The sequence below is a fragment of the Leucoraja erinacea genome, chromosome 2, assembly GCF_028641065.1.
Source record: "Leucoraja erinacea ecotype New England chromosome 2, Leri_hhj_1, whole genome shotgun sequence".
NCBI lineage: Eukaryota > Metazoa > Chordata > Chondrichthyes > Rajiformes > Rajidae > Leucoraja > Leucoraja erinaceus.
Window position 1 is genome coordinate 84,447,400 of NC_073378.1, and position 13,798 is coordinate 84,461,197.

The 13,798-nt window shown below is 50.3% G+C and overlaps 1 protein-coding gene across 2 annotated transcripts in view; it reads left to right on the forward strand.

Moving 5' to 3' along the window:
* tax1bp1b (Tax1 (human T-cell leukemia virus type I) binding protein 1b) overlaps positions 1–13,798 on the forward strand; it is a 97,478-nt gene that overhangs the window by 12,349 nt on the left and 71,331 nt on the right. For both annotated transcript variants that reach the window (XM_055659915.1, XM_055659924.1), the window contains exon 2: positions 3,933–4,124. In XM_055659915.1, coding sequence (XP_055515890.1) covers positions 3,948–4,124 — 177 coding nt within the window. In that variant the 5' untranslated portion in view covers positions 3,933–3,947. The remainder of the gene's footprint in view (positions 1–3,932; positions 4,125–13,798) is intronic.

Here is a 13,798-nt window from a genome sequence, read left to right on the forward strand (position 1 = left end):
ACTGGATCCAAAGGCCGAAATACTACTCCTATTGGGAAGAGATATTCTGCAGATGCATAAAGTGAGGAAGCAAATTAATGGTCCCAACAATGCCCCGTTCGCCCAGAAGAGGAGCCATCTTGGGGAACGGGTGCTAACCAGCAGCCGTCCTTTTAATTCACTTTTTTTTTGAAGTTTTAGTGAGTCCTGTGCTTTGTCTGTTGGAGAAATAGACTTTTTAATGTGGAGGGAAGAGGGTAGCTATATTTCTAGGTCCCTACCTGGTCGGTGAGGCAGCTTTTTCTCCGGGCTGCCCCGTCGACCCGTCCTCGTGGCCTACCAGCGGGCGTGGAGCGCCGTTTCCTGGCAGGGACCGCTCAGCACCTCGGCTTCGGTGGCGGCACAGCGCTGGAGGGCTATCGTGGAGCGTAGCGGCCGATGCCTTGCCTGGGTCGCAGCGCTGGATTGACGCGCTGGAGCTCCGGTGAGCTGTGACCGCCGAGTTCAACACCTCCGGGCTGCAAGTCTGTGGAGCGGAGTGGGCGGCGCCGACTTTAACATCGGGAGCCTGGGAGCTCCAAACCGGCACGGCCTTGTCGGCTTTGGAAGCCGCGGTCTACGGTTAGGAAGCGGCCGTTCCAGGTGGCCCAGCCGCTGAGTGGACTCTCCCAACGCCGGGGCAACAGCACCCGGCCAGAACGGCCAGGAACATCGGGCCTCCATAGAGGCAATAGCGGAGGCTTCAATAGGCCTGACTTTGGGAGAACTGGGGTTGGGGACAGGGCATTGTGCCTTCCCCCACATTGGTAACCATTGTGGGGGGATGATTTTTGTGAGTGACTGAATATTTTATTCTGTGTCCAAGATGGCTGTCGGAAGGGAGAGTGTACGCTGGCGCGGTTTGGCTGCCGCTGCTCTCTCTTCACGTTGTGTTTTTGATTTTTTGTCTTTGGATCGAATTCTGTCTTTAATTTGTGTATTGGTGATGTCTTTATTATTTATTTTATTCCGATTATATGGTTTATTATTCTTGTTAATTTCTGTAAGGTGTCCTTGAGACTTTTGAAAGGCGCCCACAAATAAAATTTATCATTATTATTAGAAGCTGGATCTGGGATGGGTAGTTGTCGGCGATGTATGTCTTCTAAGCCTAACCAAGGCGACAGCTGCCAAGGTTGGCACATTTGTCGTTCAGGCCCTACTGTAGAAGAGTTGCAGAAAGCAGAGATGCTCATTATGAAGGGTGTCCAACAACAGTGTTATTCGTAATAGTTGGAGTGCACCACTGCAGCATGCAACCTCCCCGCACACAGCCCTTTGTGCAAGCTGTGTCCAATATTGTGTGGCAGTGGATTGCTACGAGTGGGAAGCCGCATCACTCAGGCAAAGCTGGGAACAGAGGAAACCAATCCAGTAATCATCCCAGGACGTCATCAAATGGTGGTTGGAGCGAAGAGGTGCATCAGTGGTTTCCACTTCAGGTGCGTCATCTGCAGGAAACTCCGTGGTAAGAATGAGTACCAGCAGATGGCCGACATTCCAGTTGAATGACTACAAGTGGCACCACCCTTCACTTACATGGGCGATGACGTGTTTGGCTCTTGGGAGGTGACGTCACGCCAGACCAGAGGAGGACACAGCAACAGCAAGAGATGGGCTGTGCTGCTCTCCTGCATGTGTACAGAACTGTTCACATCGAAGTGATAGAGAGCATGAGTGCTAGCAGCTTTATCAATGCCCTGAGGAGGTTTTTTTTGCCATCAGAGGGCCAGTAAAGCAGATACGATCAGACTGCGTCACTAACTGTTGGTGCGAGTCATGAGCTGAAGATGGGTGATTCAAGCACCAGCTCCGACAGCGTCGAGAAGTACCTCCAGGATCAGAAGTGTACATGGGTATTCAATCTGCCCCATTCCTCCCACATGGGTGGAGCGTGGGAGCGGATGATCGGTGTCACCCGTCGTATCATCGACTACATGCTCCACCACAATGGAGCAGCCTGCCTCACACATGAGGCCTTAACGACATTTATGGCAGATGTCACAGCTGTGATTAATGCAAGACCCCTCATCCATGTGCCTTCGGACCCGGGGTCACCTTTCATTCTGACTCCAGCTACACTCCTGCCTCGAAAGACAGATGTTCCCCTTCCTCCTCCTGGTGACTTTGGGAAAGGAGTTATTCTCAAAGAAGAGTGGAAGCGTGTTCAAAGCCTAGTGAAAACCTTTTGGAGCAGATGGCGTCAGGAGTATCTTGTTACTGCAAAGTCGATACAAGCGGTTGGACACAAGGCAAAATCTTAAAGAAGGAGACATCGTCCTCCTGAAGGACAAACAGGCCAGAAGAAATGAGGGGCCCATGGCAATCATCTCAAAGACTTTTCCAAGTCAGGATGGGAAGGTTCAGAGAATGGAAGTCAGAATCTTCAAGGATGGAGGCCAGAAGCTCTACATCCGCCCAATCACTGAAGTGTTCCTCCTCCTGTCTCCCGAGGATTCTGGGGGTTAAATGGGAGACTTGCATGGGGTCTGGGAGACCCCAGGCGGGGAGTGTACTGGACTGTATTTTGTTTACAAGCATTAATGCCACCTGCTGGAAGTTCTGGTACAGCAGCTTTAAGTTACGCTTCCTTTTATACAGGAAGTTGTCAAAAACAAGGAAGGGTCCAGCTCAGATAGGGTACCTCATGGTGTTTAGACAGTGTCATTCACGGTGTGTAATCCATTGCCATCCCCCCCCCCCCCCCCCCCCCCCCCCCCCCCCCCACAGAGTTTGTTAGACGCAATGCCTTTTCACAGTTGAATACAGTAAAGCATCATACGACAGCTCGTCTCTACTGGTGTTTGTTGGATTCATTGTTTAGCTTGCCGGATAGCTGGATAGGGACATTCAGCGAGTCCAGTATTCCACCCCTTTCAGCTTTCCGCCAAAACCGTTCCCACAGGTCAACTTGTTCCTTCCCAACCCCTCACCAGGTACTTTCCCCTGCAACCGCAGAAGATGCAACACCTGTCCCCTCGACTCTATCCAAGGACCCCAACAGTCTTTCCAGGTGAGGTAGAGGTTTACTTGCACCTCCTCCAACCTAATCTACTGTATCCGCTGCTCCAGGTGTCAACTCGTGCATATCAGCCAGACCAAGAGCAGGCTCGGCAATCGTTTTGCTGAACACCTCCGTTCAGTTCGCCTTAACCTACCTGATATCCCTGTTGCTCAGCACTTTAACTCCCTGTCCCATTCCCAATCTGACCTTTCTATCCAGGGTCAGAGTGAGGCCTGGCACAAATTGGTGGAACAGCACCTCATGTTTTGCTTGGGTAGCTTGCACCCCAGCGGTATAAACATTGATTTTGTCTAACTTCAACATTCAATAGCAAGAGCTTTCCCTCGCTCTCCATCCCCTCCCCCTTCCCAGTTCTCCCACCAATCTTGCTGTTTCCGACCACATTCTATCTTGTCCCGCCCACTCCCCTGACATCAGTCTGAAGAAGGGTCTCGACCCAAAACGTCACCCATTCCCTCTCTCCAGAGATGGTGCCTGTCCCGCTGAGTTACTCCAGCATTTTATGTCTATCCCAGACTTAGATCCAGGCATCCAACACAAATGTAAAAGGCAATGTTTGGGAGGTCAGCGAACTGGTGTTTGAACTTGGAGACCTTGCAGTTGTATAGCAACAGAGCTGGTAGATCAGAAATAATTGAATGCCAGAGTAAACAATGCACTGAATGGCTTGATTCTGTTCCTCTGTCTATTGGACATCTCCAAAAGTGCTGCATAAAAATGAGGTGAAATGCTCTTACTTGTGTATGTAGGAGCTTTATATACTCGCTGAATCTCATTATTTCTTTGTTATACTTAAAATGTTGTTTGATCCTCGGTTGTATTGCGGGTGATATAAATTGGAAACTATAGCAATTTGAGTAACTGGCCAATTTTTTTTTAAATTTTACAGATATTGTGCTAAAGAATGGATATCGTTCATGTTCCACTTCCATCAAGCAGCACAATGCTGTCATCGAATTTTGCCCATGTGATCTTTCAAAATGTGGCAAAAAGTTATCTCCCTCATGCTCCACTTGAGTGCCATTACACGCTGACTCCATACATTAAGCCCCATCAAAAGGACTGGGTTGGCATCTTCCGGGTGAGTTCCATGATTTACAGTAACATTTGAGTTTTTTTAATTGCTAGATTCATGCTACAGTGCAACTGTACAGTCTACTATTTCTGTAAGATGTTTCTGGAAGTAGTACATAACTAAAGGTATAATTGATGTGCATGAAGCAAAGATTTTTTCCTGTGGATTGGATAAGCTGAATCAATACAAATAATTATGTTTACAAAAAATAAATGGAGGGAGTTGTCGAAAGGGGAGTGGGACAAGAGGGATGTGGGAATTGAATAGATCATTTAAAAAAAACACAATGGCTTTCCCTTTTATCTTTTTTATTGCATTTTCCCATCTCATCTTTTTGACTTTCTACCCAATCCTTCCTGTCCTACAACAGGGGGAGCAAGAAAATTCTATTGAAATTTGGACAACATAATTTGTGTACCTAGTGTTTATATGCAAACCCCTTCTTTGGGCAAAGGACCTTAGGCACTGCAAGGCTAACCTTCTTAGGTAGACACAAAATGCTGTAGTAACTCAGTGGGATAGGCAGCATCTCTGGAGAGAAAGAATGGGTGACGTTTCGGGTCGTGAGATGCTGCCTGTCCCGCTGAGTTACTCCAGCATTTTGTGTTTACCTTCGATTTAAACCAGCATCTGTAGTTCTTTCCTACACTGGCTAACCTTCATGTTACTTTAGTGGAGGATCATGCCATCTCCTCTGTACTTGGAGCTTGGATGCTGAAAACATGGATATGTATACCCAGGCACAGTGAAAAATTGTTTTGTTTTTTGTGCTATTCAGGCAAAGGATATTATTTGTGAGTAAATGATGTAGCGCAAAAAATAATGGAGGTGCTGAATTACAGCTTCAGAGAGTGCAGATTAAAAAAAAATGACATCAACACTTGTCTCCCGTACTCGGGAACATAAACTTGGAATCTAGTAGACAACCACGAGTGTGATTTTTTTTTTTTTCTTTTTTCCTTTCACTCTGCATCACTCGAGGGTAGACACGCACCGTGAGTGAGACGGGTCCATTACTCCAGCATTTTGTGTCTATCTTCAAATTGTTGATGATATTTACACCTAGGAACTTGAACTCTCAACAACAGTCTACACTCGTTATTACGGACCTCATTATAACGGATTTCTGTTATCGCGGATGGAGGCGACTGTGGTGGTAATTGCCGAGAAGCTCACAGCACAGTGTTGGGCTCCAGATAGGTGGCGGCAGGCAGAAAACAAGTGGTAAAATACTCTTGAAGAACGTTGCATTGGGCAAGGGTTTGCAGTGGCCACAGCAAAGCGAGGTCCCGGGAGGGAGGGGGGGGGGGGGAGGGAGGGGGGTGGGGAGGGAGGTGAGGGGGGTGAGGGGGGAGGAGAGAGAGAGAGGAGGGAGGGAGGGGGATAGGGGTGGGGGGAGAGGGGAAAGAATGGAGAGGGGGAGAGAAGTAGAGTGGGGAGGGGAAGGGGAGAGGGGGAGGAGTGGTAGAAGAGGGACAGGAGGGGGAGAGGGGGAGAGTGGGGGGGGTGTGGTGTGGGAGAGGGAGATGGGGTGGGGGTAAGGGGAGTGGCTGGAAGAGGGACAGGGGTAGGGGGCGGAGGAAGAGAGGGAAGGGGGTGGGTAGAGAGGGAGGGAAGGGCAACTGGGGGGAGGGGAGAAGGGCGAGTAGGACGGAGGGGAGGGGGAGAGATGATGTTGGGGGGAGGGGGAAGGGGGTGGGGTAGAGAGGGAAGAGCGCTGGGGAGAGAGGGATGGGGTGGGGGGAGGAGGAGAGGGAGAAGGGAGAAGGGTGAGGAGGGAGATAGGGAGAGGGGAGTGGGAGAGATGTGTGGGGGTAGGGGAGAGAGGAGGAAGAGTGGAGGGAGTGGGGAGGGGGAAAAGGGGTGGGAGAGAGGGGAAGAAGGGGGTGGGGGGAGAAGGGATGGGATGGGTGGGAGGAGGGAGAGGAGATAGGGGTGGGGGAGGGGGAGGAGGAGGGATGGGGAGGGGGAGAAAGGTGTGAGGCATGGGGCGGAGGAAGGGGAGGAGGGATATGGTGTAGAGAGGAGAGGGAAGGTGAGTGGGGAGAGGGATGGGAGGTGTGGGGGGAGGGATGGGGAGGAGGGAGAGATGGGGTAGGGGGGGAGGGGGGGGAGAGGAAGGAGGGAGTGGGAGGAGGGGGAGAGAGTGGGTGGAAGAGTGGGGAGAGAAGTGGAAGGGGGGGGGGAGGGGGAGAGGGGGACAGGGACAGAGGGGTAGGGGGGAAGGGGGGGCGGGGAAGAGAGGGAAAGGGGTGGGGTAGAGAGAGTGAAGGGGGGTGGGGGGAGAGAGGGATGGGTGAGGAGAGGGAAACATAGAAATTAGGTGCAGGAGTAGGACATTCGGCCCTTCGAGCCTGCACCGCCATTCAATATGATCATGGCTGATCATCCAACTCAGTATCCTGTACCTGCCTTCTCTCCATGCCCCCTGATCCCTTTAGCCACAAGGGCCACATCTAACTCCCTCATAAAATATAGCCAATGAACTGGCCTCAACTACCTTCTGTGGCAGATAATTCCACAGATTCACCACTCTCTGTGTGAAAAATGTTTTTCTCATCTCGGTCCTAGAAGATTTTCCCCCTTATCCTTAAACTGTGACAGAGGGGAAAGAGTGGGGAGGCAGAGTGGAGGTGAGGAGGGAGGAGGAGAGGGTTAGAGGGGTAGAATGGTAGTGGGGTAGCGGGAGTGGTGGAAGAGGGACGGGGGGGTGGCGGAAGAGGAACAGAGGGGTGGGGGAGAGGGGAAGTGAGGGGAAGAGAAGGGTGGGGGAGGGAGAGGGGTGGAAGAAGAGTGGGGAGGGAGGGGTAGGAGGAGTGGTGGAAGAGGGACAGAGGGGAAGGGGCGTGGGGAGAGAGGGAGGGAAGGGAGGGAGAGGGGTGAGGAGAGGGAAACATAAAAACATAGAAATTAAGTGCAGGAGTAGGCCATTCGGCCCTTCGAGCCTGCACCACCATTCAATATGATCATGGCTGATCATCCAACAGTATCCTGTACCTGCCTTCTCTCCATACCCCCTGATCCCTTTAGCCCCAAGGGCTACATCTAACTCCCTCTTAAATATAGCCAATGAACTGTGGCAGAGAATTCCAGAGATTCGCCACTCTCTGTGTGAAAAATGTTTTCTCATCTCTGTCCTAAAGGATTTCCCCCTTGCCTTTAAACTGTGACCCCTTGTTCTGGACTTCCCCAACATCTGGAACAATCTTCCTGCATCTAGCCTGTCCAACCCCTTAAGAATTTTGTACGTTTCTATAAGATCCGCCCTCAATCTTCTAAATTCTAGCGTGTACAAGCCGAGTCTATCCAGTCTTTCTTCATATGAAAGTCCTGACATCCCAGAAATCAGTCTGGTGAACCTTCTCTGTACTCCCTCTATGGCAAGAATGTCTGAGCATTGGGCATTGTGACATCACACGATGGAACGTTCACCAGGGGCTGGGGCTGCTTCTATGGGTGAGAAGCCAGTTTTTTGTTTTAAATATTGGGGAGGGGGGGAAAAAGAGGGGGAGGGAGGAAAGAGGGGGGGGGAAAGAGGGGGGGGGGAAAGAGGGAGAGGGAAAGGGAGGGGGAAAAGAGAGGGAGGGTGGGGGGGGAAAAAAGGGAGGGGGGGAGAAAGAGGGGGGGAGGGGGGGAGGAGAGAGAGAGGGGGGGGGAGGAGAAGAGAAGGGGGGGGAGGAGAAGGGAGGAGAGGAGGGAGGGGGGGGGGGAGGGGAGGAGAAGGGGAAGGGTGGGAGAAGGCGGGAGGGAAGGGAAAGGGGCGGGAAGAGGGGGGGGGAAAAGAAAGAGATGGGGGGAAGGATTTGATTAAAAATGTGTACATAAACATGACGAAATGTAATCAGGAGTGGATACTGAGAAAGAAAAGTGAAATCTCTACCGAAATGGAAAAGATCTTGGCAATTCTGGGTCTGGTTTCGGTGTAGCAAGGAATCAAAGGAAGGCAGGCACACAGTTTTAATAGATAGATAGATACATCCATCCATCCATCCCAAATGCGCGGCTGACTGACATTAATGACTACAGGCCCTCACATCCCATATCATGAAGACAACGGAGCGGCTACTCATTCGACTTCTGAGACCCCAAGTCGAGCACGCACTAGACCCACTACAGTTTGCATACCAGCGTAACATTGGGGTGGATGACGCAGCCCTCTACATGCTGCACCGGATCTACTCCTTTTTGGACGAACCAGGTGGCTATGTGAGGAGTATGTTATTCGACTTCTCAAGTGCGTTCAACACCATCCAACCCCTGATTCTGAATGACAAGCTTAAGAAGATGGGGGTGGACTCCACCTTTAACTCCTGGATATACAACTACCTGACGGGTCGACCGCAGTTTGTAAGCTGGGGAACTGTGTCTCTGGTACAGTGGTGTGCAATGTTGGAGCCCCACAGAGAATGGTTCTGGCCCCGTTCCTCTTCACCCTGTATACTGCAGACTTTAACTATAAGTCTGACACCTGCCACATACAGAAATATTCAGATGACACAGCGATTGTGGCAGGTGTAAGGAACGGAGGAGGAATACAGGAACTTAACCAGTGCCTTCTGTGCCTGGAGTAAAGAGAACTGTCTCATCCTGAACAAAACTAAGACTAAAGAGATGGTGGTTAACTTTGGCAGGTCCAAGCACCCCCTTCAGCCGGTCAACGCTGCAGGGGCTGACATTGAGGTGGTGCAGACATATAAATATCTTGGAGTGCACCTGGATAACAAACTGGACTGGTCTGTCAACTCTGACGCCCTCTCCAAAAAAAGGTCAAAGCAGACTCTTTTTCCTCATAAGGCTCAAATCCTTCAATGTGCGTAATGATATGCTGCACATGTTTTACAACACTGTGGTTGCAAGTGTTATTTTCTACGCTGTTGTCTGCTGGGGCAACAGCACTAGTGCAAAAAAACAAGAAGCTGGTCAAACTGGTTAAACAAGCTAGCTCAGTGCTGGAGGGGAGAGTAGACTCTGGGATGGATGTGCTTGAGAGGCGTATGATGCGCAAGGTGCAGGTCATCCTGAAAAACCCCTGGCATCCCCTCCATGTAATTCTGGAGAGTCAAAAGAGCACTCGGAATGACAACCGGCTCCTCTCCCTGCCCTGTAGAGCGGAGCGGTTCAGGAGATCCTTCACCCCTGTAGCCATTAGATTTTATAATTCGGACCGCTAGGCTGTAGGGGGACGCATTTTTAAATTTTTAATTGTTTATTATTGGTCTTTTTAAGTATTTATTGCTCTCAGGTAGTGTCCACATTGTATTTTATGTATTTTTTGTCTGCGTTCGCTTTGAATGTGTGAGTTTGTTGGTTGGGGGCTTCTGGACATCTGAATTTCCCTGAGGGGATCAATAAAGTATTTACTATTATATTATTATTATTAATTATTAGATAGATTGACAAAGTATAGATCAGCTTTAGAAACTAGTGGAGAAATGGCAGATCAAGTTTAATCCAAGCATGTGTGAGGTGTTTGGGAGGTTGACTGCAAGGAGAAAGTATATGGTTAATGGCAAGATCCTTAACAGCATTGATATATGGAGGGATCTTGGTTCCAAGTTCATAGCTTCCTAAAACTGGTACATTAAGTGGTAAGGATTGTGTATTATATGCCTGCATTCATCCATTGGGGCATTGAGTATTCGCGTCTTGAGATCATGCTTCAGCTTTAAGACTTTCGTTAGGTTGGATTTAAGGTATTGTTTGTAGTTCTGGATAGCCCATTACAGGAAGGATCTTGGAGAGGATGCAGAAGACTGGCATACCAGAATACCGATATAAGAAAAAGGAACTGCAGCTGTTGGTTTTTTACCAAAGATGGACACAAAATGCTGGAGTAACATCGGGTCAGGCAGCATCTCTGGAGAAAATGCGTGTGGCATTTGGGTCAGAACCCTTTTTCAGACTGACTAAAGTGGGTGGAGCGGGGGAAAAAGACAGGACAAATCGGGGCCAACAGCTGTCAGCAGCTGATGTCACTAAACTAGATGGTATTGTAGATAGTGTGAGTGTGAAAGATACATCTTCTAGATGCGCTGGGATGCATCCTCAGTGATGTGACCTGTGGTCATCGGGTGTTTTGGGTCTCACAACATCAGACACCCTCGCCCAGGCGACCCAGCCGGGGTTGATCAAGCCCCGACTTTCGTCCCAGCAGCAACCGCCCACGGATCAGCCCTCTTAATCCAAAGCCACCTAGTGGCTTTCTCTGTGGCTTCGCTTGCGGATTGAATGGCCCTCATCTTCGCCAGCCCCGTAATGCCCAACTGGTTGAGGACTTTGCAGAGTGAGCATCCTGCAAAGCCCCTACAGCCCACCGCTATGGGCTCATAGTATGTCTTCCAGCCACTGTCCTGGCACATCTCCACCAGTTCATGGTACTTTGCGCGTTTCCTCTCACTAGCCTCTTCAATACGCTCTTCCCAGGGCACTGTCGGCTCCAGAATGATCAGCTGTTTTGTCACTTCGGAGGTGATGATCATTTCTGGCCGGAGTGATGTTGCTGTGATGTGCTATGGACATTTCAGCTGTTTGCCCAGATCGACGTGCAGCTGCCAGTCAGTGGCTGTGTAGAGGAGGCCCCTCCTTTTTTTTGGTTGTGGTCGAGGCTTCTCTCCAGCCTTGACAAAAGTGATTGATTTCTTTGGGGCGTGGTGGTGTTTGTTGTTACCGATAGCGACCTTCCCCAAGGGACTTTGGGCAGCTGCTGAGGAGATGTTCTAATGATCCTCTTCCACAGCAAACTGGGCAGGAAGGTGTCTCGCTCTTGCCCCAGATGTGGAGGTTTGCTGGGTTTGGTAGGGCATCATAGACAGCCTGGACAAGGAACTGGACGTGCTGGAAGTGCCTGCATGATGTTTGACCACCTTGTCCACGCTACCTGCTTCCTGAGCCCCACTGTCCTGCTCACACACTCTTCCTCCACACCTGCTCGGACCTCTTCCTGGATTAGATGGCAGGCCCGACCTTAAGCCGATTGGACCGATTGCTCCCAATTGGGCCCCGCGCCAGAGTAATTTTCTCTCAGCTCAGGTAGATCTACCCCGGGTGGAGGGGGGAGAGAGGGGTGGAGAGAGAGTAGAGGGGTGGAGGAGGAAGAAAGGGGTAGACGGGGAGGGTGTGTGAGGGGGAATAGAGAAAGGGGAGGTGGCAGCGCTTCCGCCCCTCCAGTCGCCGTGCTTCACGCACACAGCCCCGGCTCCACCCCTCTCTCTCCCCGGGAAGATGCGGTGAACACTACAGGGAGGGCCGGACCGGGGGTTGGAGCAACATTTACAAACCTCGGCCTCGGCTCGCAGTCACCCGTCCGCCCGGACCACAGCATCTGCCGCCGGCACTCTTTTCCCCCCCCCCCCCCCCCCCCCCCCCCCCCCCCTTCCTCTCCCCTTCCTCCTCCCCCTTCTATCCCTCCCTTTCTCCATCCCCTTCTCTCCATCCCTCCCTCCTTCCTCTCTCTTTTCCCTTCTCTCCTTCCCTCTCTCCTTTCTCTCCTTCCTCTCTCTTTTCCCTTCTCTCCTCTCCTCCCATCCTTCTTTCTCTCCTTCCCTCCCTTATTTCTCTCCTTCCCTCCCTTATTTCTCTCCTTCCCTCCCTTATTTCTCTCCTTCCCTCCCTTCTTTCTCTCCTTCCCTCCCTTATTTCTCTCCTTCCCTTATTTCTCTCCTTCCCTCCCTTATTTCTCTCCTTCCCTCCCTTATTTCTCTCCTTCCCTCCCTTATTTCTCTCCTTCCCTCCCTTATTTCTCTCTCCTTCCCTCCCTTCTTTTCCCTCCTTCCCTCCCGTATTTCTCTCCTTCCCTCCCTTTATTTCTCTCCTTCCCTCCCTTATTTCTCTCCTTCCCTCCCTTATTTCCTCTTCCTCTCCTCCCTCCCTTATTTCTCTCCTTCCCTCCCCTTATTTCTCTCCCTCCCTCCCTTTATTTCTCTCCCTCCCTCCCTTATTTTCTCTCCTTCCCTCCCTTCTCTCCTTCCCTCCCTCCCCTTATTTCTCTCCTTCCCTCCCTTATTTCTCTCCTTCCCTCCCCTATTTTCTCTCCTTCCTCCCTTATTTCTCTCTCTCTCCCTCCCTTCCCTTATTTCTCTCCTTCCCTCCCTTATTTCTCCTCCTTCCCTCCCTTATCCCTTCTCTCCTCTCCCTCCCTTATATTTCTCTCCTTCCCTCCCTTATTTCTCTCCTTCCCTCCCTTTTTCTTCTCCCTTCCCTCCCTTATTTCTCCCTCCCCCTCCCTTATTTCTCTCCTTCCCTCCCTCTCCTCCCTATTTCCTCCCCTCCTTCCCTCCCTTATTTTCTCCTCCCCTCCCTTATCTCTTCTCCCCCTTCCCTCCCTTATTTCTCTCCTTCCCTCCCTTATTTCTCTCCTTCCCTCCCTTATTTCTCTCCTTCCCTCCCTTTTCTCTCCTTCCCTCCCTTATTTCTCTCCTTCCCTCCCTTATTTCTCTCCTTCCCTCCCTTATTTCTCTCCTTCCCTCCCTTATTTCTCTCCTTCCCTCCCTTATTTCTCTCCTTCCCTCCCTTATTTCTCTCCTTCCCTCCCTCCCTCCCTTATTTCTCTCCTTCCCTCCCTTATTTCTCTCCTTCCCTCCCTTATTTCTCTCCTTCCCTCCCTTATTTCTCTCCTTCCCTCCCTTATTTCTCTCCTTCCCTCCCTTATTCCCTCTCTCCTTCCCTCCCTTATTTCTCTCCTTCCCTCCCTTATTTCTCTCCTTCCCTCCCTCCCTTCTCTCCTTCCCTCCCCCCTTCTCTCCCCCCCTTCCCCCCCCTTCCCCCCCCCCCCCCCCCCCCTTCCCCCCCCCTCCCTTTCCCCCCCCCCCCCCCCCCCTAAGCTTACATGTATGCAATTTTATATTAAAATGTAGCTTAGATCTGTTTGGTCCATTAACTCGCAGGCACTTTTTAAGCGTGCAATTTGATTACTTTCCATTCTACCATTGAGATATAAAGACTATAACAGACTTGATATTTGTATTTCTATGATTCTACAGACCATGACTGGGAACCTGGGACTCACCAAAATTGTTCCCAATTGGGCCGGCCCTGTTAGATGGTGTCTCTCCTTGCCCCGGGCCTTGCCAACCAGTGATTTGGGGAAGTATCCCAAATGCGCTCTGCCAGTTGCCATGACTCCCACCAATGCCTTTTGCCTTGGGCATAACTCTGCCACCTCCACTGCTTTCTCCGCCCTCCAGTGAAGAAAACTGTCAGGAATTAACACGGGATCTTGATCAGCTGGGTAAATGGGGTGAGGAATGGCAAAAGGAGTTTAATTCAGATTAGTACGAACGGTTGAATTATTCCCCATTAAACAGGGTTGGAATTTCACAGACTGAGTGAGTGTTGTAGAACAGAATAGATGCAAACGTTTTGTTGTATTTTGTTATATTTTCACCAGCTTCTACATTTACATGGAGCTGTTTTGAACCAGATCATGTATCTCAGTAGATCAGAGGTTGGGCTCGAAAAGGTTAATGTGATGAATATCATTATCAATTTTAAAAACATTAAAAACAATGCATTCATTTAAATGTTTCTTAAATGACATGAAATTAAATTAACTAGAAAAATAAAATGAAGAGAAATTATTGAAGTACTTAAATGTAGTTGCCTTTCTAATGTAAGTGACCCAGTTCATATTCCCTCCACGGATGCTGCCTGTTCCTCAGGCATTTTTTTGTGCTCAAGATTCT